Source organism: Panthera uncia, unplaced genomic scaffold (assembly GCF_023721935.1).
Source record: "Panthera uncia isolate 11264 unplaced genomic scaffold, Puncia_PCG_1.0 HiC_scaffold_1449, whole genome shotgun sequence".
NCBI lineage: Eukaryota > Metazoa > Chordata > Mammalia > Carnivora > Felidae > Panthera > Panthera uncia.
The window spans coordinates 19,539-44,847 of record NW_026058084.1 but is presented as its reverse complement, the minus strand read 5'-3'; the positions used below and the strand labels follow the sequence as shown (position 1 = coordinate 44,847).

Here is a 25,309-nt window from a genome sequence, read left to right as displayed (position 1 = left end):
TTAGTTTTTATTTTTTTTAAATTTTTTTTTTTAACGTTTATTTATTTTTGAGACAGAGAGAGACAGAGCATGAACGGGGGAGGGGCAGAGAGAGAGGGAGACACAGAATCGGAAGCAGGCTCCAGGCTCCGAGCCATCAGCCCAGAGCCCGATGCGGTGCTCGAACTCACGGACCATGAGAGCGTGACCTGAGTCGAAGTCGGACACTTAACCGACTGAGCCACCCAGGCGCCCCCAATATTAGTTTTTAAAGTTACTGGAAAAAAATCACAATGGAAATGTGAAATTAATGGGTACAAGATGAAAATCAAAATGTAAGTAGAGAAAATTTCCAAGTACAATATTACAGTAACCTAAACTGAAATCAAAATAACATAAAAATGAATGTTTTCTTAAATGAGAAAAAGGTAGAAACACATATACAAATATGTGTGTATACAGAAAACACACACATATGCACACAATTACATGCACACACATGGCTAAGAGGCTGTAAGTGGGATACGTTTCTTCTATGAATACGAGTTGGAGCAGGAGGCAGAGAGACACATTGCCTGTATGCCTGGCTCTAAGGAACTCAAATTTCTGTCTCAGGCAGCAGGAAGTGATTAAAACTTTTCAAGCAAGAGAATAATGCAATCATGTTTGGGTTCAGAGAAATCACCCTGGCTGAGGTGCAGGGGATGGATGAAATGAGGGTAATTCAAGGTGAGGAGGCCATGTAATGACCTCTTTCCCAGTTAGAAGAGAAATGATAGAGGTTTGAACTAAAGGATCAGAATCTAAACTAAGTCCGTGGCAATTAATCAAAGAGTAAGAGTTTACAAAACTCAAAAAAAAAAAAAAAAAAAAAAGGTTTACAAAGCTCTTTCCAAAAGAAATAGGTACAAATAACCCGGGTCATTGACATCAGTACCCTGAGATGCTCTCATGAGATCCATCATCTGATCTTTATGTTGTGCCAGCTGTCTGCGAAGATCCTTCAACCCTTCGAGCCTTGTCAAAGGAAGTGCATCATAAACACTCACGGAGAGAAAATGATTTATTTCCTGAAAGAGAGCATTAGTTAAAAACATAACTGGTTTTTTGATTTGTATGAAGTCTGCGAAATAAAACTCAAAAGAAAAAAATTACTAAGAGCCTTTCGCAGACACTGACTCACAGCTTTATTATTACCAAACAAGGTAGAAATAAATGACTTCTTCCATTTCAGTCCTACAATGTGGTTTGGTTTTTTTGTTTTGTTTTGTTTTGTTTTGTTGGCCAATGTTTTAATCTTGACTCTCTCACAAGAACATCTTTAAGATTTTAAGATTATAATTAGCATATTCCAAGGGAAAAGTTTAAATTTCTACTTATTTAGTACTGTAACTCTCATTTTATATGTTAGTACATTTAGCTATATTATCACATTGATATGTAGTCAAATATAGAGTATGGTTTTAAAATTGGAAGAAAATTTATGCTAAAAAACACACTTGAAAATAATTTTCAAGTTTATAAAGATTAAAGTAAGATTAAAACTTGAAAAACTCTTTAAAAATTCAAATATCCTCTCTACTTCAAACATCAAATTGTCCTTCAAAAGATCACACAGTAATTTTGAGGAATTAATGAATCTGATGCATACGAAAATCAGGCATATTTTATATCACATTTCTTCAATACTTAATTTCAGACCGTAACAAAAAAAAAACTTAATATTTACAATTTTACTGCAATACAAGAGGATATATTAAGACTCACTTTTTTGTTGAGAAGCTAAATCTCAGGTTATTTTTTATCACAGTTTTTTTTAAAAGACTCAGTTGTTTTCTTTCAGAGAATTAGAAGTGTTCAAAAAGTATTGCTCTTTATCCTAATACAAAATAGTAAGATGATGGAATAATTATTACCTCCAAAAGTGAAAAGGGTCCTTTACTGTATTTAATTTTCTGCTGAGTAAGACGCAAATCCTTAAAGACATCATGGTCAGGAAAAGGATCTAAAAGTTTAATTGTCATATAGAGGTTTTCATTATCCTTGTTATCTATCACTAAGTATTTCAACAAGTCCAATACCTAAACATAATTTAAAAAAGAAAAAATCAAAAGGAAAAAATGGTTTAATTACATTTTAAAGTAAAACAACCAAACCTACTATAATAAGTGATAAAAACTCTACTGGCCTAGTTCAGATAAAAGGTTCTAATTACTTCTATAGTACCAGCTATTACTGTTTTCAAATGAGTCAACAAATACGTAAGTTGCTGCTATAGCATGGGCACTGGGGTAGAGAAATGCCAATATTACCGGAACATTTTATTTAAGCAGTATCTCACACACCATGACAGTAGTATGAACTGCTGTCCCTCGTTTTCATTACCTCTATACTTCAAACCAAGGAAGAGACAGACACTGTTAGGTAATCTGTTAGATCCAAGTTACTGGGGGCGCCTGGGTGGCTCGATCCGTTAAGCACCCAACTCTTGGTTTCAGCTCAGGTCATGATCTTGAGGTTTTGTGTGTTCAAGCTCCACACTGGTCTCTATGCTGGGAGTGCGGAGACTGCTTGGGATTCTCTCTCTCTCCTCCCTCTCCCTGCCCCTCCCCCACTCGCACTGTCTCTGTTTCTTTCAAATACAAAAAATTTTAAAAATTAAAAAAAATTATTAGGTGCTCTGTAATTAAATGATTACAAGGCTTAATTAACTGAAAATGTTTTTCCAACCATTTTTCAAAGAATATTTTCACTGAAATGACCCACTGCACCAAGTAAACGTAAAACGTTCAGCTCCTTCCAATAACGCTTTATCAATATATGTCAAATATCTTTGTGAAGATGATTTGGGCATCACCTGTTCCTGAACCTCCATCTGATCATCCACAAGGGGTATGAGTGTACCGACAATGACGTGAAGGTGATTTTCTAAAGCATCCTTGCAGTAAGTGACTGCTGTGTGGCAAACCCGGCTTAACAGGTCACAACACAGGGAGAAGCTTCGTAACGACACGTCCATGAAACGAGAAGGCCTGTGACACAGGCAAAAAACAGTAAGTTCTGGGAAACTGCTTCCATATGAGCTCATTAAAAAGTCATTTTTATTCAGCAGCTCTAATTCTGAAGTGACCCCGACACAAAAGTCACTTTTGTATCTAATTCCTTAATGGTTTAAAAACCAAAAAGAGAAGTGACAACAGCAAAATGAGAGAGTAGACAGCTCCAATCCCCCCTCCTGACAGGCCGAGCGGGCAGAACTTTGTCAGAACTCTGTCAAATAGGCAAAGGTGTACAGAAGTTGAGCAAATGCTAAAAAACAAACAAACAAAAAACAAACAAAAACGGCAACTTAAAAACAGTTGGAGGGGTGCCTGGTGGCTCAGTCGGTTAAGCATCTGACTTCGGTTCAGGTCATGATCTCACAGTTCATGGGTTCGAGCCCCGCACTGGGATCTGTACAGACAGCATGGAGCCTGCTTGGGATTCTCTCTCCCTCTTTCTCTGCCTCCCCCCGTTGGCGTGCTCTCTCTCTCTAAATAAACAAGTGTTTAAAAAAAAAAAGACTTAAAGCTTCATGGCATTCTACCAGCCTCTGCCTCGCTACTCCCTCCCCAGCTTGGCGGGTGTGATGAAAAAACTATAGTCCCCATTCCCAGCATGGGATCCTGGCCCTTTGCTCTGGATGGAGCAGAGCAGAGCGTATTTGTTAATGACTGTGTGTATCTGTCCTAAGCCTGTCTGGGAGCTACCTGAAGGGCGGGTGCTTCACTCTGGTTTGTCTTACTTGAATCTCCCCAGGCTGTAAGAGCCATGAGCAGTGCTCAAAAGCACCATAAATAACACTGGCCAACTACCCACAGCTGTGAGGGGCAACAGATTATTGTTCAGACATGCAACAGACTGCCTAAAGCCTTGGATGAAAAGCTGGGAAGAAAGTTTCTTCCTGAAATTAGAGAGTTCAAAATCTCTCATATATCTGGGACACTGAGAAAGCCACACATATGCCCAAGGTAAGAAGCTTATTTAAAAAACACCCAGGAAGACCATACGCGTTCATGCTGGGCTAGTCCCTAGGCTCGGTGAGAACCTGCCTGTGAAGGCAAGTCCTCACAAAGAGCCAACCTGCAGAAGTTGGGAAAGATTCTCTCTCTCTCTCTCTCTCTCTCTCTCTCTCTCTCTCTCTCTCTCATATTCAGTCACTTGCTCTCGGCATTCAAGGAAATCTGTGTAAAAATACTACCTGAACACAAGGAACACTCTTCAGTAGCCACATACGGTGAGGAACACACCCTTGGCAAAAAGAGTTTGCACACTCGTGAAACATATGGACCACTACAACCTTCGACAATTAGGGGGAAAAAAAGTCAAACCCTAGGGAAGGGGAGAGTGTGATTTCCCCATTTACCACAATTTAATAGTAAAATAGCCAGTTTTCAGAACAAAACAGAGAGCCCAGAAATCCACACTTATATAGTCACTTAATCCACAGCAAAGGAGGCAAGAATCTACAACAGGGAAAAGACAGTCATTTCAGCAAACGGTGCTGGAAAACTGAACGGCTATGTGCCAAAGAGTGAAACTAAACCACTTTCTTATAATTGCACACAAAAATAAACTCAAAATGCATTACAACTAAATGGGAAACCTGAAACCACAGAACTCCTAGAAGAAATCACAGACAGTAACTTCTTTGATATCAGCCAGAGAAACATTTTTCTAGGTACGTCTCCTCAGGCAAGGTAAACAAAAGAAAAAATCTCATCAAAATAAAAAGCTTTTGCACAGCAAAGGAAATTATCAACAAAACAACAAGGTAAGATATAAGATATCTCCAAATGCTATATCTGATGAGGGTTAATATCCAAAATACATAAAGAATTCACACAAAAATTAAAAAAATAATCAGATTAAGGTGCCTGGGTGGGTCGGGGGGCTGAGCATCTGACTCTTGATTTCAGCTCAGGTCTTGATCCCAGGGTTGTGGGGCTGAGCCCCACATGCTGAGCATGGAGCCTGCTTCAGATTCTCTCTCCCTCTCCCTCCCACTTGTGCTCTCTCAAAAAAACAAAACAAACAAAAACAACAGCAAAAAACCCAGGTAGTACTGACACAAGGGCAAACCAAGGACATAGAATTGAGAATCGAGAAATAAATCCACACATCAAGGGCCAAATGATTTCTGATAAGGATGCCAAGTCCATCCAAAGTGGTGCCCACTTTCCCTATACATGGTCCTACGCGATTTCTTCCATCTGGCTTTTCCTGAGCTATGCCCTTCTATAATAAAGCGGTATTTTAGTCAGTAAACAGCTATCCTGAGTTCTGAGAGCCACTCTAAAAATGACTCAGAACTGTAGGAAGAGGGTCATTGGAACCTGCAGTGTAGAGCTGGCTGGTCAGCACAGGTGCTAATCCTGGCTAGTGACTGCCATTGGAAAGGAAGGAGGGGCAGGCAGTCTTGCAGGACTGAGACCTCAATCTGTGGAATCTGACACTAACCAACTACATCTGAGTTGAACTGTAGGACACCCAGCAGGTGTCTGGAGAATTGTGTGAGTGTGTGTGTGTGTGTGTGTGTGTGTGTGTGTGTGTCTAGAGAGTGGGTGTTATACACACACACACACACACACACACACACACACACACACACACACAGGAACTGGTGACCAGAACCACTATAGTGACATAGATATTTCAGGCCATCTAAAATTAGTTTATTTTAAAATGATGAATTGGGGCATCTGGGTGGCTCAGTCAGTTAAGCATCAGATTTCAGCTCTGATCACAATCTTACAGTTTGTGGGTTCGAGCCCTGCGTTGGGCTCTGTGCTAACAGCTCAGAGCCTGGAGCCTGCTTCAGATTCTGTGACTCCCTCTCTCTGCCCCTCCCTGGCTCACACTCTGTTTCTCTCTCTCAAAAAAAAAAAAAAAAAAAAAATTTTTTTTAAATGTTGAAGACCCTTAATACTAATATTTTTTGAGATGAAGAAATAGTAATTCAATTTTTAAAAAATATTAAGTAGATATATATTAGAAAGCAAAATAAAGAAAACAATACTGTGGCTTCTACATCTTAAAACTATGTAAATTTTCAACTAACAGGGTAGAAAAAACTTACATATTGCTCTAAATATATTTCTTACCTTTTGTTGATATAATGAATCAAAGTGTAAATAACGTCTCGAAGAACAAAGGCCCACGCTCCTCCTAAGGTACTTTTTATGTCTTTCAGTAATAAACTAACAAATAGGTGATATATTTTCAGAATTCTGTGCTTTTTATAAACATTATTTGTCTCAGCGGCTTGTTCACATATGGCTAGAAGAATTTTCTGATAGGAATCCTAGAAAATAAAGAGACATTTCATAAAAACTTATGTAATCATTTATACTCAGCTATAACAAATGTATTTTATATTCAAAATAACAAATTACAGAATTTTGTGTTGGTTTGATATCAAAGGCAAATATTACATTAAGAAAATTAATATCATGAACTTAAAAAACTATTGTCAATTTATCTAGCTTTCAGACAGCAAAAAATAATTTAAAAAACATCTACACTCTGAGCTAACATATGACTAAACTATCATGAAATTCAGGCTTCATCAATGAATACTGACAGGTAAGATACCAAGATATAAACTTGTTGAGGAGTGTTTTACTTTTTAATTAATTCAGATGAATTTTCCATTTGTTCATCTTTTTTTCTCTTTAAGATGCACTTACACAGATTTTTGAGCTGAAAAAGAAGGAATTCTCTCTTCAGTTATTTTAATAGAAATGTGTACTCACAGGGCTTTTGGAAAGAATTTCTAAGATGCTTTTAAGCTTGGTTTTATGGCAATTACTGATATAGGCAAACGTTGCTTTGATCACGTGTGATGGGAAATGAGGTGGGTTAGGAGCAGGGTCCAAATCCCTAAGAGTCCGAAGAAAACACGCAGTCATCATTTTCAGAACAAAATTAAGACAATAATAATCCCACATTCTACAACTACTCTTCCATTGAAAAACTTGGCTTTTAAATAAAATCACAAATGACTTATGACGGTCTACATGTTAGCAGTCAGCATATCTAAATACCTGTGCCCTCCATGACTGAATCAATTTTAAATGATTTGCTGACGAAATCTTTTATGAAGTTAATGGCAATCCCACAAATGAGCCTTGGTATCACTTCACATTTGAATTAAAGTTCTAAGCTAGTACTGTAAAAGCACTAATACCTTAAGACTGGGAAATCAAACACTATTTACATCAAATGAAATTATACAGTAAAAGTATTCGGGTGGATATTATTACTTTTTTGCACAGCTGGCATGGTAGGGAACTCAAAAATACGTAAAGGGTGCTTTCAAGAAGCTTACAATCAAGCTGGGAAAGTAACATATACAGCCAAGTGCGTCTCACATCCAAGTTAAGCTGTCATAGGTAAGATTCTGAGAGCTAAGGAGCATCAAGAAAAGGTGATCTAGAAATGCAAGCCACAGGTAAGAAACCCATGGATGTGTCCATGAAATTTCAAAAAACAGAATGAAAGATTGAGAAGGAAAAGGTCAACGGATTTGCAAACCAGGTGATCCACCTGAAAGAGCGAGCAATCATGGTGGGGAGACTCCAGTAGAGGCAAGGAGGTGGTACTTCAAGTCAAAGGCAGTTACTTTTAAAGAAACAATTTAAAAGCGTAGCTGTACCTAAAAACTGAAATAGACATTTGAAGGTGTCAAGCAATAAGCTTCCCAAGGAAATTCTGAGATAGCAGTTAATCCGCTAAATTTAAAATACCCGTACCCTGAAAAGTCACCGAGGTCAGTGCTTTGGCTGCCACCAGAAGTTGCTGGTTCGTGTAACGTCATCAGTAACTCCACAACAATCTCTGGTAAATTACTGAGGAATAAGTGATCAATCTGTAAGGATACAAAATTAAAATAATGTTTAAGTTCTTATGTCTGTGAGCTTTAACACGGCTCAAGGGGCTAATGTTACGGCATCATTTCCAAAATGAGTCAGTGACCGTAAAAGGAAATAGATGATGAAAGACCTAGATCTGCCAAGACATACGGCTAACTCCACTTTTTTCTGCTATGCAACCGACCTGTAGCCTGGGGGAGAGTAAGGAAATCTAACCAAACAAGACTCCCTTAATCTGACTCTAGTTTCATTTTAAAGAATCATTTTAACTAAGGCTTCAGCTGTAGCACTGAATTCCTCAACCTAGTAATTTTCCTGCCAACCAAATTCCCCACTGATCTACACGGCTTCTCAGTCTGCATTTTACTCTTGACTCACTTGGGAGATCTCTCTCACTTAACAATACTTGTAAGAATTCCCAGTGACTGGCAATAAGCATTTCTCTGTTCCCTGCAGAACTTTCCCCCAGATTTCTACTTGGCTGATGTGCCAAATTCTGAGCCTAGCTGGCCCCCACATCCCCTGTCATCATCAGTCAACCAAAATCCTCCCAGACAGGAGCAGGTTCTCCATCGATCCACCTTCTGTTACGGCGGCCTCCCAGAGAGAGGCACACATTCTCTAATTATACAGAATGGGCCTGCTGCGTTACATATACCCCAGCCAAGTGAAGGATGGTCATGAAGTTGTGAAGGAGGACTCATTAGCTCTCCAAGTTAGGAATTACAAGGGCACCAAACTTAAAGGCAAATAAACGGCTGATTTACTTGGTGTGCAAGGAGGTTTGAAAACACACTTCCTCATAACAGAAGCATTTTAAAATGTGACAAAAAGGAAGCCAAACGTAAGGGTGCTAGCCTTTCCCTCAGGCTTACACATCCGTCATTCAGGTCACCACTTCCAAGGTTTCAACCCTCTTAAAACACCAGCTCATTTCAAAGTATATCTGGGACAAGGAAGGACAAATTGGCCCCATCTGATTAATAACAAAGGAAAAACTCATGAATTCCCTTACACAAAAAATGACCAGCGGCTTCACTAGTTTCCTATTATTCTGTAATAAGCCCGATCTGTACTGTTTAGCTGAGGGACATACTGTTCAGATGTCTAGGTACAGCTAAACAATGTTGCAACTGTTAATATTTTTGGCTTTCCACCAGTGACAGTTTTAAGAGGCTTAGAGACTAATAATAATAGCTGCACTAACCCTTACTCACTGAAAAAAGAATCAACAAGATGGATTCAGAGAAAGTGTGTATTAGAGAATCAAAGAAAAACTTAACTTGTGACAACTTAATGCTAACTGGAATTGAAACTAATAAAAATTTATGTCTTTAACCAAGAAGATAAGAAATTATCATTTAAGTTTGCCTCTCTTCATTCTCAAGACTGATGTTTCAATCAGGCCTCAGTGTAATTGTGTTCTCCTCCTAGACTTACTCTGACTCTGAAAATTGCTGTCTTTTGGTTTGAATAATTTTAAGAAGTAGTAAGATTAGGTCTGCTTAGAAGTCTAAGCAGGAAGACGGGCTGGGAGGGGATAAAAGCAGCGTCTTTCATAAATCCCATAACGTCTGGAGCTGTAACATCCAGTTCCAAGTAACTTTTGAGAAGGGAGCTCCTCGTTTGCCTCCAGACTGACTGAGAAGCAGCTCTGACTGGCAGTGGTCCCTCTAAGCAGCTGGGAAATTCGTTCCGTTTGCTGGCTCCATATAGGTCAGGGGCAAACAAAACAAGTCTTTTGAAGTTTATCTAACTGTAATTTTAACATTAGCCAACTTTGCTTAGTCATCCCTTACTTACAAAACAAAACAAAAAAGTTGAGAGTTACCAATCCTCTTTGACCTTAAACAAAGTTTATATATGTGTTTTTAATGTAATCTCCCTCAAATTATTTTGGATGTATGTAAGTTATATTAAAAACAGAAGCTGTTAGGGGCGCCTGGGTGGCGCAGTCGGTTAAGCGTCCGACTTCAGCCAGGTCACAATCTCACGGTCCATGAGTTCGAGCCCCGCGTCAGGCTCTGGGCTGATGGCTCAGAGCCTGGAGCCTGTTTCCGATTCTGTGTCTCCCTCTCTCTCTGTCCCTCCCCCGTTCATGCTCTGTCTCTCTCTGTCCCAAAAATAAATAAACGTTGAAAAAAAAAAAAAATTAAAAAAAAAAAAAAAAAAAAAAAACAGAAGCTGTTAGATCCTTTTTTACCTGACTCCATCTTTTCTCAAATTATGAGTATTCACTACATACAAAGTAGCAGGGGTACAAAGCAGAAAAAAAAACAGCAGAAAATCTGTCCGAGTACTCACAGCAGAGAAGATAAACCATATTCTTAAGTAACTTATATTACACGTTAAAAGGTGGTAAGTGTCATGGAAAAAAGAGAGCAGAGCATGGGAGTCTGGGATCATACTTCTCCCTGAACAGTAAAGAGCTCAATGGGACTGAAGAGAAAGTGAGAACACTTTGTATACACTGTCCAGTAGTGCATGGATTGAACACCCAGCTTGCATTCACGTATTACTGCCAATAAAAATAAATTTTAAAAATGAAAAAGCGATAAATTTCAAAGTTTTTAAAAATTTTTCTGGTTAAAAACATTTCATTTATAAAAGCTACTCAAAAGAAGAGACCACTGTAATAACAACAACAATAAAAAAATTCACGGATTGCCTACACCAGACAATAATGACTACATATTAAATTTTACTACATAAATGATGACTGGTCTTAAAACTTTAAAGTCACATGTCAGGGGGCACCTGGGTAGCTCAGTTAGGTGTCCGACTTCGGCTCAGGTCACAACCTCACAGTTTGTGGGTTCAAGCCCCAAGTCAGGCTCTGTGCTGACAGCTTGGAGCCTGGAGCCTGCTTCGGATTCTGTGTCTCCCTCCCTCTCTCTGCCCCTCCCCCACTTGCAGAGCGTTCTGTCTCTGTCTCTCAAAAATGCATAAACATTAAAAAGAAAATCTTTAAGTTACATCTCAGACCAATTAGGGGCTCAAGAGGGGTGTCTGGCTGGCTCAGTTGGTAGAGCATGAGACCCCTGATCTCAGGATTGTGAGTTCGAGCCCCACATTTGGCCTAGAGCTAGTAGGTAAAAGTGAAGTCATACCTGTTTTCCTAGAAAGTTTTCATCTTTGAGTGTGTCGTAGACTTTGGTAGCAGTCTCTCTCTGCTGTGCTGTCTCACTTTCTCCTGTACCCTCATAGGCAAAATAAGGAAGAATATTTACAAGAATCTTTGGAAAACAGTGTGTTAGAAGAGTTTTCCAATCCTCTTGAATCTGATTAGCAATGGACTTCACCTCATCAAAACGACTTCTAATCACCAGATGTGGGATCAAAACCTTGTAACAAGATCTAAAAATGTAAAAATTTCAAGTACATGTTATATATAACTTCTCAAAGTCAAATTTTACAATACAGCCCTTAAAATAATGAAACGAGCATTAGAACATCACTTTGTCTAGATCACTAAACATTCTTACTCTAATTTTATAAATGCAGAGATGAAGTTAAATAAATTTTAAATAATCACATAAGAAAACAGAGATCTTAGAATACACCAACCTAATTCTATGATCAAAAAAAGTGGGAAATGAATTTCTCTCTTCTACATAATCAATTTATGCAAAATTATTTCATTTATGTAGAATGAAATGTGAAAGAAATGTATGAATTCAAACTATTTTTCTAAAGTTTACTTGTTTATTTTGAGAGAGAGAGAGCACATGCACAAGCAGGGGAGGGGTCAGACAGAGAGGAGAAGAGAGACAATCTGAAGCAGGCTTCACACTGGCAGCACAAAGCCTGATGTGGGACTAGATTTCACATATGGTGAGATCATGACCTGAGCTGAAATCAAGAGCTGGACGCTTAACCAACTGAGCCACCCAGGTGCCCGGTGAATTCAAACTATGAATGTAAATACTGTTAATAGCCAAAATGAAACAACAAGGATCACTGAATAACGCATTGCTTTCCCATCATCCTGAGACCAAAACATTATTCTCTACATGATTCTTCAGTTGTTCCAAATCTATTTTCAAAATTTTCTTCTCAAGAGTTAGGATTTAGCAAAATAAGTATTTTTACGTTACACTTTAAATCTAATAAAAATAATGACAAAATGGTCCATAGCCAAGGAACAGAAAGGAAGAACAACGCAGAAATAACAGCCACTGGTAATTTCTCTTTGGTTTGTCATAGGGAAGAATACCAAACATTAAAGCTAAAAGAGGGGCGCCTGGATGGCTTAGTTGGTTAAGCGTCCAACTTCAGCTCAGGTCATGATCTCACGGTCCGTGAGTTCGAACCCCATGTCGGGCTCTGTGCTGACAGCTCAGAGCCTGGAGCCTGCTTTGGATTGTGTCTCCTTCTCTCTCTGCCCCTCCCTCACTCGTGCTTTGTCTCTCTCTGTCTCTCAAATATAAATAAATGTAAAAATAAAAAAAATTCAAAAAAAAATTTGAAGCTGAAAGAGTCCTTCGAGACCGATGTTACTTTCTTACTGTACAGATTGAAAAACCAAAGCCGAGCAGGTATTTTCATGGCTTGCCTAAAGTTACACAGCTAGTTACTGGCACAGCTAGGACCGGACCCTAAACCCAGTGATTCCCTTCAGTACACTCTAATTAAAACAAGCAGCCCTGTCTCTCCTACTATACAGCCCCTAAGCTCCGGGTGTGTGTGTGTGTGTGTGTGTGCGCGCGCGCGTGTGTGTGTGCACACGTACATGTGTATGTGCATGTGTGTATGTGCGTGTGTCAGGTGGGGGTGGGGGGGATCCCAAACATTACCCTCTAATTTTAAAATGAACATATTTCATGTGTGTGTACACCTACCTATAGAAATCCTCAACATTTGTGTAGTTTAATAAAATAAAAGGAAAAGAACATAAGCTGTGTTCAGTATCTTGAAGATTCAGCCATTCCAAAACCAGATAATCCAAATGAGAAGCCATGAAGTCTTCTAAATGTCTGTACCCAAAGGTTTCAGAAACTTTCTCTAAAACCTGCACAAATCAGAAAGAAGTCAATGCTTTAAGAAACCAACGAAATAATATATCTAGATCTAAATCCTTCATTATTTACAGCATAACTTTGACACGTTCATTCAACTATTCTATACCTTGGCTTCCTCATCTATGAGATGGAGATAATAAAAGTACTTATACTTCAGAGACGCTAAACAAGAAAAATATATTTAATATAATTAGCACAGAGCCTGGCACATAGCGACCACTCAGTAAATGTTAAAAGGTTAACTGGTCTAAGATTGATTACCCACAGGCTGGCCTACTTTAAGGGTCCATGGAGACCATGCTGGTAGAATCCTGAATGGTCTGTCAGGCCACTGGTCTATCACTGGTTCATCACATGAACATCTATGATGGAAAGGCGTGGAACTTTCCAAACCATGGAGGTGAGGTGGTGGAACGGGGCAGAGGCAAACATTCAACAACAATGTGCTGATGTGATTGCACAAATGGACTCTAGTGTTCCTTTCCCAGTCCTGCAACTTTAAAAGTGTCACAGCTCTATGATTTGACTTCTAGCCCTGCTAGATCCCAAGGTCGTGACCCAGAACTCCCAGGCAAAACACTTGCTACTGCTCTTTTCTCTATGGGTCTCCCTCAATAAAAGCAATTCCAGAGGGCCTGGTCTGCCTGATGAAAGGTCACTGATCCCCATCAGCTCAATGAACACCCCGTGACACGCTGGAGGTAAAAAATAAATGATACCACATACAAATAAACATACGCTAAAGAGTTACTACTTTCCAATATTCCAGATCTAAAAAATAAAATGGTCTCTAAGAGCCACTTTAAAATAAGTTTATACTTTTTAAATTATTTACAAGTTACCCAAGGAAGATAATAAAAAGTATTCATCCACATGTACCTTTTTAATGAGGTGAGGTTCTAATCCACTCTCTTTCACAGCCTTGCACAGGGCAAACAAAGCCTGTTTCTCACAGACGGGGCTGCAGCATAAAATCACAGCCATCGTCATCAGCAGGACAGATTTTCTGTTATAAACCTCATCTACGAGTTCAGCGTTCTCAGCTCTGTGGGCCTGCAATGGAATTTTAAAAACAATGATGTCATAGGAGTACACAAACATTACAAATAAACCAATCAGGCTAAAATCAATGTTCACCATTATAACGTCTAAGCAGCCAGTGAGCAATTTTATTTTTTTATTTTTATTTTTTTTAATTTTTTTTTTAACATTTATTTATTTTTGAGACAGAGGACAGAGCACGAACAGGGGAGGGTCAGAGAGAAGGAGACACAGAATCTGAAACAGGCTCCAGACTCTGAGCTGTCAGCACAGAGCCCGACGTGGGGCTCAAACTCATGGACCTCGAAATCATGACCTGAGCCGAAGTCGGCCGCTTAACTGACTGAGCCACCCAGGCCCCCACCAGTGAGCAATTTTAAACCCTAGAGTGATGGAGCCAAGAGCAGAGATATGAGAAAATATCAAAGTTTCTACAGTGCAAAAACTGTTTCTGATAATATCTTAGGGAAAGAATTCACAAACATTTCAGTGAGGTATAAAGCAATTTAAAGAAAAACAAGAAAGAAATTGCAACAAGGGCAACCTGATGGTCACCAGAGAGGCAGGTGGGGGGGTAAACAGGTGATGGGGATGAAGGGTGCTCTTGTGATGAGCACAGGTGATGTAAGGAAATGCTGAAGCACCACATTGTACACCTGAAGCTAGTATAACACTGTAGGCTAACTGACGAGAATTAAAACAAAAACTTAAATAAAAAAAAAAAAATCCAAGTAGGGGAGAATAACAAAAAGCTCCTTTTCAATTACAAAGTATACATCCTGGGATGTTTTTATTATCATAATTTCATAGACAGCACTTTATACTGCAAAACATATAGTCACGTGTACTGTCAAAAGTAAAAATGGGGGCGCCCGAGTAGCTCAGTTGGTTAAGCGTCCAACTCTTGATTTTAGCTCAGGTCATGATCTCGCAGTCGTGATCTCAAGCCCCACGACAGGCTCTGTACTGGGCAGGGAGCCTGCTTGAGATACTCTCTCTCTCCCTCTGCCCCTGTCCCACTTGCATGCGTGCATGGGCATGTGTGCTCTTTCTCTCAAAAAAAAAAAAAGGTAAAAATAAAATCATGCAACTAGACAGAATGACACATGCTTCTAGTTTAATGACCCATCATTATAATATCCCAACAGATGTGAACATTTTTTGACTAGCTGTAATTGATAAGAGCTTCTCGGGCACCTGGCTGGTTCAGTAGGTGGAGCATGAGATTCTTGATCTCAGACTTGTGAGTTTGAGCCCCACAATCGGTGAAGAAATTACTTAAAAATAAAATCATAAATGGGGCGCCTGGGTGGCTCAGCTGGTTAAGTGTCTGACTTTGGCTCAGGTCATGATCTCGTGGTTTGCGACTCCAAGCCCCGGGTCAGCTCTGTGCTGACAGCTCAGAGCCTAGAGCCTGCTTCAGATTCTGTGTCTCCCTCTCTGTCTGTCCCTCCCCCACTCACACTCTGTTTCTTTCTCTCTGTCAAAAATAAATAAACATTTAAAAAAATTAAAAAATAAAATCTTAAAAAAAAAGTTTCCCTTCACATTTAGAAACTCTCCTACACATTGATCCTACTTCTGGTTTTTTGGAACAAGGAAAAGAAAGAGCCTTTACTAAATGGCCATCATTGACATGTTTGAAAATAGCTATGAGGTTCCCACTAAGTCAGCTCCTTCACCAACTCCTTAGGAGAGACAGGATCTACAGACTCTAACATCCTAGTTAAAAATCTACTTCTACTCAGAACCAAACCCAAAATACAAGCTGCCTTCTATAATGTATAGATGAGTCCAGATTCTTTTTATCAGCTTGTTTGTGACAGTAAGCTTCTATTAATGACATCTAAGGCAGAATTTGTTTCTTTTGATAACTATTGCAATGGGATTCATACAGTGCTCTCAAGAGTAAAACCTGTTAGGACTTGTTACAAATGAATTTCTATCAAGTCAGTATTTTCCCTTTTTGCTTAAGACAGGCTAATTTTAAAATGTACCATATGGGGCGCCTGGGTGGCTCAGTCGGTTAAGCGTCCGACTTCAGCTCAGGTCGTGATCTCGCAGTCCGTGAGTTCAAGCCCCGCGTCAGCCTCTGTGCTGACTGCTCAGAGCCTGGAGCCTGTTTCGGATTCTGTGTCTCCCTCTCTCTCTGACCCTCCCCCATTCATGCTCTGTCTCTCTCTGTCTCAAAAATAAACGTCAAAAAAAAAAATTTTTTTTTAAATGTACCATATACATCTCTATTAAATCTTATATTATTCACATTCATTTTTCCAATCTATTGAAACTTTTTTTGAAATTCACATTCTTTCACCCAACTGTCCAAAAACTGTCCTTTTGTGTTATCACCGACTAGATAGTATTTGATTAACCACCTCATATACTTTTCACAAACATATCAAGGCATAAATAAGTGAATAAATTCTAACACTCAGATAATTTTGCCATTTAAGAAAAATATTATTCTACAAAGAAATATAAAAATCATAAGGCTCCCTAAAGAACACCAATATAAGTCGGTCTCCCCTATCAGAACAGGGTTTTCAATCCATTTCTTCCTACCATCACCTTTCTCCAAATTGGTTTTTAACCAGATCTTACAAGAAATATTTTAAGAAGACAGAAATCACATCAAGCAACTTTTCCAAACACAATGGTATAAATCAATTTAAAAATCCTGACAAAACCACAAATGCACGCAGTCTAAACAACATGCTACTGAACACCCAATGGGTAAATGAAGAAATCAAAGAGGAAATAAACATATACATGGAAACAAATGAAAATGAAAACACAATGGTCCAAAATCTTTGGGATGTAGCAAAAGCAGTTCTAAGAGGGAAGTTTATAGCAATACCTCAAGAAACAACAAAACTCTCAAGAAAACAACCTAACTTTACACCTAGCAGAACTAGAAAAAGAAAAAGCAAAGGCCAAAGCTGGTGGAAGGAAGGAAATAAAGAAAAGAGACAACAACAACAAAAACAGAAAAGATCAAGGAAGCCAAGGGCTGGTTCTTTGAAAAGATCAACAAAATTGATAAACCTTTGACCAGAGTCATCAAGAAAAAAAAGAGGACTCAAATAAAATCGGAATGAAAGAGGAGAAATAGCAACTGATACCACAAAAATACAAAGAATAAGAGAATACTATGAAACATTATATGCCAACAAACTGGACAATCAAGAACAGATGGGTAAATTTCTAGACACATAAAGTTCCAAAACTAAATCAGGAAGAAATAGAAAATTTGAATAGATTACTAGTAAAGAAATTGAATTGGTAATCAAAAATCTCCCAACAAACACATCCAAAGCCAGATGGCTTCACAGGTGAATTCTACCAGACATTTAAAGAAGAGATATTATTTATTCTTCTCAAACTACTCCAAAAATGAGAAGAGAAAGGAAAACTTCCAAATTTGTTCTAGAAGGCCCTGATACCAAAACCAGGCAGAAAGACAAAAAAGAGAACTAGGGGCCAATATCCCTGATGAATGCAGATGCAAAAATCCCCAACAAAATAATACCAAACTAAATTCAACAATACATCAAAAAGACCATTCGCTGCAGTCAAGGGTATTCATTTCAGAGATGTAAGGATGTTTCAATATTCACAAGTCAATCAATGTGATACATCATATTAACAAGAGGAAAAATAAAAACCATATGATCCCCTCAACAGATAAAAAAAAAATTTAACAAAATACAACATCTTTCATAATAAACACTCTCCGAACAAAGAGGGTTTAGGGGAAACAAAGCTCAACATGATAAAAGCCATATGTGAAAAACCCGCAGCTAACATTATACTCAATGGTGAAAAACTAAAAGCATTTACTCTAAGAGCAGACACAAATAAAAGGTGTCCACTCTCACCATTTTTATTCAACACAATACTGGAAGCCCTAACTACAGCAACCAAACATGAAATAAAAGGCATCTAAATTGGTAAGGAAGAAGTGAAACTGCCACTATTTGCAGATGAAATGATACTACACATAGAAAACCCTACGGAGCGCCTGGGTGGCTCAGTCAGTTAAGCATCTGACTCTTGATCTCAACTCGGGTCATGATCTTGTGGTTTGTGGGTTCAAGCCCCACATCGGGCTCTGCGCTGACAGTGCAGATCCTGCTTGGGGTTCTGTCTCTCCTTCTCTCTGCCCCTCCCCTGCTGTGTTCTCTCAAAATAAATAAACTAAAAAAAAAAAAAGAAAACCCTAAAGACTCCATCAAAAAACCATTAGAACTCATAAACGAATTCAGTATGCTGTTGCAGGATACAAAATTAATACACAGAAATCTGTCGCAGTTTTTTATACACTAGTAATGAAGTAGCAGAAAGAGAAACTAAGAAAACAATGCCATTTACAATTATACCAAAAAGAATAAAACACCTAGGAGTATATTTAACCAAGGAGGTAAAAGACCTATACTCTGAAAAAATAAGATATTAATGAAAGAAACTGAAAATGACACAGAAAAATGGAAATATATGTCATGGTCTCATATTGGAAGAATTAATATTATCAAAATGTCCATACTACTCAAAACAATCTACAGATTCAATGCAATCCCTATCAAAATACCAACAGTATTTTTCACAGAACTGGAACAAATAATCTTATAAAGCTTGTATGGGACCAGAAAAGACTCTGAATAGCCAAAACAGTCTTGAAAAAGAACAAAACCAGAGGTATCACAATCACAGTAATCAAAACAGTATGGTACCGGCACAAAAAAAGATACACAATCAATGTAACAGAAGAGAGAGGCTAGAAATAAACCTACACTTACATGGTGAGTCTATGACAAAGGAGGCAAGAATATACAATGCGAAACAAACAGTATCTTCAATAAAATGGTGCTGGGAAAACTGGACAGCTACATGGCCAAGAATAAAACTGGGCCACTAACTCCATACACAAAAATAAACTCAAAATGGATGAAAAGTCTAAATATGAGACCTGAAACCACAAAATTCCTAAAAGAAAACATAGGCAGTATTCTCTTGGACACTGACCTTAGCAACAGTTTTCTGTATATCAATTCAGGCAAAGAAAACTAAAGCAAAAATAAACTATTGGGAGAACACCAAAATAAATGTTTTGCCCACCAAAGGGAAACCATCAACAAAACGGAAAGGAAACAGATATTTGTAAGTGGTATATCGGATAAGGAATTAACATCCAAAATATATAAAGAACTTCTACAATTTAACACCTAAAGAAAAATTTGATTAAAAGATGAGCAGAGTACCTAAACAGACATTTTTCCAAAGAAGACATCGAGATGGCCAACAGACACATGAAAAGATGCTCAACATCATTCATCATCACGGAAATACAAACCAAAACCACAATGAGCTATTACCTCACACCTGTCAGAATGGTTGCTATCAAGAAAATCAGAAATAATAAGTGTTAGTGAGGATGTGGAGAAAAGGAACCCTGTGCACTGTTGGTGGGAATATAAAATGGTGAAGCCAATGTGGAAAACAGTATAACGTTCTTTAAAAAATTAAAAATAGGAATCCCTTATGATTCAATAATTTCACTACTGGGTACTCACTCAAAGAAACAAAAACACTAATTTAAGAGATATATGCACCCCTATGCATTATTCACAATATCCAAGTGAGGGAAGTAACCCAAGTGTCCACTGACAAATGAATGGATAAAGAATATATGGAGGATGAGTGGGCAGGTGGGTGCAACAGAATATGACTCAGCCACAAAAAAGAATGAGATCTTGACTTCTGCAACAATGTGGATGGACGCAGACGGTATTATGCTAAGTGAAATAAATCAAAGAAACACAAACACCATAGGATTTCACTTCAAGTGAACAAAAAAAAAATCAGACTTTTAAATACAGAGAAGTGGTGATTATCAGAGGGGAGGTGGGTGGAGGAATGGGTGAAAGAGAGAATGGAGATTAAGAGGTACAAACTTCCATCTATAAAATAAGTCACAGGGATGAAAAATACAGCACAGGGAATATACTCAATAATAATGTAACAATGCTGTATGGTGACTACGTCTATCATAAGCACTGGGTAATGTACAGAATTGTGAAATTATCATGTTATACACGTGAAACTAATATAACATTGTACGTTAACGATACTTCAACTGAAAAAAAAAATTTTTTTTTAAAGTTTATTTTTATTTATTTTGAGAGAGACAGACACAGCATGAGTGGGGGAGGGGCAGAAAGAGAGAGAGACAGAGACAGAGAGAAAGAGAAAGGGTATCCTAAGCAGGCTCCACACTGCGCAGAGCCTGATGCGGGACTCAAACTCACGAACCATGAGACCACGACCTGAGCCGAAACCAAGAGTCAGACACTTAACTGAGCCAACCAGGCACCCCTCAATTAAAATTTTAATGAAAAAGGAAGCCATTTACACTCAATAAATTTTGTTCTTCCCACAAAAATAGTACATCTAAGTTGAATCAAAAGAAATTGCCATTATTGGACCAAGTCTAACCTATAACAAGATAATTTCAATTAACTCATACAGTTGTTTTAGTAAACCAGCGGATGTCGTCTTAGACCACGCTTGGTAAAGTAGTATATACCATATTTATAAGAAGTGTATGATACTAGCAAGTATTAAAATTACTACTTCTCTCATTCCTTCCTGAGCTTTCGAGTATGCATTTTCAAAGGCTGTTTGCTGAAGCTTCAAAGGAAGTGCTTTCAATAATGTGGAAGAACCTCCGTGCTTCATATCCTGGAATAATCTTAAAAAAAAAAAAAAAAAGTAAAAAGTGAAATAATTTACCTTAAATACAACTTTCCAAAGTATATTATCAGACACAAATAAATCACTATGTGACACACACTAACATACTGGGTCTTGTTTCAAAAAACTAATGAAATCTGAGCCCATTTAAGCAGCTTATATTTTAGGTAGATGTGTTAGAACGTAACATTTCAAGCGTTCAAGAATGCTGAACAACCTGACAAAAACATGCAGTCCTAAAAAATTACAGTTGCTCCTTTAAGTACTCAAACATAAACAGGTCTACATGATAGAATCACTCCAGTGACTCTATGACTGCATGTTCACCAGAATAAAAATAATCGTAATTAGCACAAAATGAAATGTCCCAATCTTCATTTTATAAACTCATATAAAAGTCACAGTGACATCCAAACATTCAATACCTTCTGGAAGTGGTTAAGACACACATCTTATTCAACTCAACCACTTACTAGCTGTATGGCACGGAGCAAGTTACTTTCTCTCACTGAGCCACACTTTTTACTCACAAAATGGAGAAAATAATAGTATCTAAGTGATAAAAGTGTCAGAATTAAGAGAAAACATAAATGCCAGGCCTACAGTATATGCCCAGTAAGTGCTACCTACTTTCAACATCACAACTAGTGACCCACAACTGTGCCAGACGAGACACGCTATCTGCAGCATTCTAGACACGTCATGAATATAGGACCTATTACCTATTGATGGACTCTGCGGCCAACATGCTAACTTGATGATGATTATCAGCAAGAAAATGTGGAAAGACTTCGTTCACAGGAAACTCTTTGCCCATCACATTAAGAATAGCCCATTTTGAATAAGGATCAGCCTATGGGAAAAGAACTAAGGTTAAATATGAAATACTAAGACAAAAATTATCCATCAACAAACAGAAACAAAGGCTACTTTAAAAATTTCAATAGAGACCTTATTAATAATTGATGTGGAATAACTCACCTCGAGCAAAGTTTTAAGGCATTTTACTAGTGCCATTCTTACAGAGAATGTGCATTTCCCCTCCTTTGCTAAGTGCCTGAAATAAAGTAAGTGTTTCAAAGTCAAATAATTATTCCACTAAAAGCTCAGTCAAAATATATCATTGAGTATCATACTTATTCTAGGTTTCTTCCAAAATTTCTTTTCATACTAAATTTAATTCTCATTCTGTAATCCTCATAGGCCAATATTCTCAGCTTCCAAAAAACTCCAAATAAAAAAAGTTAGTTTGAAAAGGAGTTCATTTTAATGTACCTTATTTGTTTTCTATGATCATGCCTCATCTGGGGGCTATCATACTTCAGCGAACCATGTTATTTATAAACTTGCTTTAAAAGGAAAACATTTGTAAAACTTGTTTTTATATCAAAGATTTCAAAACCACATTCTACACTGATTCAGAAATCCTTACAAATCAAGTGGGAGGAGGGCTCTAAAGATGTGCTCCTCTGTAAATATGGTAAAACTTGCCTCGTGTCACGTCACGCTGTGACTACATGCATACACTGGGGACAAGGCCAATGTGTTCACTGTTCTTCAAGCAATCAAGGAAGGAAACAGAAACTACATTCTGCTATTGTTAAAAGATGTATATACTCACATTCAAGGATTCGAACAAATCACTAATGCAGAAAGACAAAGTTAACAATTGCATCCAGAGTAGTAAAAGAAAGTTAAGAACGCCACAAAATACTCTGCACCTACCAGAACGCTCCAATCACTGTTAGAAACTGCCCTTGGGCATCCCTTGTGTTTTCAGCATCCATACTGCCTTGACACAGGTTCATCACTATATGAATGACGTGGTTTAAAACTGTCTTGCAAACATCCTGGTCACGGCGATACAAAGAACACACGTTGCTGTAGTGGAAAAAATTTAACTTTATAAGTACAGCACAACACACCAGTTAGTTTATAAATTTAAAGTGAACATAACACATGGTTTTAATTTCTTACGATAGTGGCTTTAGGAGTTCAACAACCTCTTCCATCGGCAAAGGATGTTCTTCTCCAGGAAGCTCCTTTAAAAGCACTAGATACTAAGACAGTTGAGGGGGTTAAATCATTTTTTTTCTATAGGTCATTTGCTTAAATAAGTATACACACGTAACCATAAATTCACACATTAATGCATGCACACATGTGCACACACACATACACACACAAGACCAGTGAATTTGTAAAAGAGGCAGTATAGTAACAAAAAGGGTCTGAAGTCAAACAGAGCTGGACTCAAATCCCAGCACTACAACCTATTACTTGCATGGTTAAAAAACGTGCCTTGTCATCGGAGCCTTGTACTCTCACCTGTAAAATGCGGACAGGGCACTTACATGGCCAGGTTACTGAGGATTAAAGGAAATGAATGTAAATGTCTAGCATGTATTGTAGGAATTCAGTAAATAGATAGTTGTAATCACTGTTGGGGTTAAAAGCCTGCGCAAGAATCTGAAATGATTATTATGTTCCTACCCTCCAAAAATAATGCTTCGGGATAAGACTTCAATGGTTCAAAACTGTTCTATGGAATTTTGGACAGCAGACATAGTGGTGGGCAGGGAAAAGGCAAATACACTGGCTTCTCTTCCTAAAGGCAACCTTGTAGGGTTCTCTATGGTACTGGGGATACCAAGGGCCACTCAGCAACTACCAGGTATAATAATGGCAGTTGTAACTAGGCAGCTGGTTTCCGAGAGCCGCCAAACAATTTTCTAGCTATAGTAAGAAATTCAAAGATACTTTTTCCTATCATCCATATGTAGAAAAATGTTTCTTCCTCCTTCTCAGATATTATAAAAGAAGATTAAATTGGACCACTTTAAATATTTGCTTTGAGAGTCACATGCACGATGTCATAGAGTATCTTGAACTGACTTTAAACACCAAAGCCTCAAGAAAAGCTCAGAGCCTTCCTCACTGGTGGGGGCTAGAGACCTGACTAGAGTGTTGGCCAGGGTCAAAACCAGGGGATCACACAAGGCTCAACTGAGCACATTTGCTGGGGGCAGAGGATCAACAAGCTTGTTCATGACAGCTGGAACATGACAAGGATTCCACAAGGATTCAAACTTCATGACTATAAGGTTCTAATTACGGAATCCTCTGGCATGTTTCCTGGGTCTGAGGAAACACAGGCATGTTTGCCAATTTTCTGGGACTAGGGACATGCCCACGGACTCACCCAGCATACTTGCTGGGCCAGAGGCTCTCCCTAAATGTTCAGTAGTGCTGGGGCGAAGGAGATGACTTACATGGTCAGGAGCTAAGTAACATATAAGAATACTGAGTAACCAAGTAAATGTATGGAAGTTAAATGGGAAGCCAGGTCCCTTACTGTTGGGAAAGGTAGCTAGAAATATGGACAGAGAAAACAACAAATCCTATGATGTTGGACTGGAACTGAAGAAATCTATCGGTAGGTAGACAGATTAATGGGGTTAGGGCAGAAGAGGGATTCTTTTCTTAATAGTCTCAAAAAAAAAAAAACAAAACAAAAACAAAAACAAAAAAAACAAATCTGTATCTACTTATTAGGAAACATGAGACAAACCCAAAGTGAGGGCTTCTAAAGAACAAGTGGCTATATTTCCCTTCTTCTGATGCTTTTAGCCTAAGGCCAACAGAAGAAGGGAATAATAAAGATCAGAGAAGAAATAAACAATATAGAAACAAACAAACAAAAAACCCAGAACAGATCAATGAAACTAGGCGCTAGTTCTTTGAAAGAATTAATAAAACTGATAAACCCCTAGCTAGACTTACCAAAAAGAAAAAAGAAAGGACCCAAATAAATAAAATCACAAATGAAAGAGATTACAACGAACACCACAGAAATACAAACGATTGTAAGAGAGTAATATGAAAAATGATACGTAACAATTTAGGCAATCTGGAAGAAACAGATAAACTCCTAGAAACATACAAACTACCAAAACTGAAACAGAAATAGAAAATTTGAACAGGCTCATAACCAGCAAAGAAATTGAATCAGTAATCAAAAATCTCCCAACAAACAAAAGTCCAGGGCCACATGGCTTCCCAGGTAAATTCTACCAAACATTTAAAGAACAGTTAATATGTTTTCTTCTCAAAGTGTTCCAAAAAGTAGAAATGGGAGGAAACTTACAAACTCTTCTATAAGGCCAGTATTACCTTGATTCCAAAACCAAAGACTCCAATAAAAAAAAGAATTATAAACTAATATCCCTGATGAACATGGATGCAAAAATTCTCAACAAACTACTAGCAAATCCAATCCAATAAATAGTACATTAAAAGAATCGTTCACCATGATCATGGTCCTGGGCTGCAAGGAGGGTCAGTATTTGCAAATCAATCAATGTAATACATCACATTAATAAAAGAAAGGATAAAAACCATACGATCCTCTCGATAGATGTAAAAAAAAGTATTTGACAAAGTACAACATCCATTCTTGATACAAAACTTAAACAAAGTAGGGATAGAGGGAACATATGTCAACACTCATAAAGGCCATATGTGAAAGACCCACAGCTAACATTCTCAATGGGGAAAAACAGAGCTCTTCCTCTATGGTCAAGACCAAGACAGGGATGTCCACTC

General features: G+C 38.1%; 1 protein-coding gene across 1 annotated transcript in view; it reads right to left on the bottom strand.

Annotated features, from left to right (window-relative positions):
- LOC125917066 (serine-protein kinase ATM-like) overlaps positions 1-25,309 on the bottom strand; it is a gene marked incomplete at its 5' end in the record, with an annotated part of 72,948 nt that overhangs the window by 28,351 nt on the left and 19,288 nt on the right. Inside the window, 14 exons of the mRNA XM_049623325.1 lie at positions 917-1,049; positions 1,896-2,060; positions 2,837-3,011; positions 6,123-6,322; positions 6,774-6,900; positions 7,773-7,888; positions 11,003-11,249; positions 12,734-12,903; positions 13,793-13,966; positions 20,585-20,702; positions 21,427-21,557; positions 21,686-21,761; positions 22,430-22,585; positions 22,682-22,764. Of these exons, the coding sequence (XP_049479282.1) occupies positions 917-1,049; positions 1,896-2,060; positions 2,837-3,011; positions 6,123-6,322; positions 6,774-6,900; positions 7,773-7,888; positions 11,003-11,249; positions 12,734-12,903; positions 13,793-13,966; positions 20,585-20,702; positions 21,427-21,557; positions 21,686-21,761; positions 22,430-22,585; positions 22,682-22,764 (2,071 nt within the window). The remainder of the gene's footprint in view (positions 1-916; positions 1,050-1,895; positions 2,061-2,836; positions 3,012-6,122; positions 6,323-6,773; positions 6,901-7,772; positions 7,889-11,002; positions 11,250-12,733; positions 12,904-13,792; positions 13,967-20,584; positions 20,703-21,426; positions 21,558-21,685; positions 21,762-22,429; positions 22,586-22,681; positions 22,765-25,309) is intronic.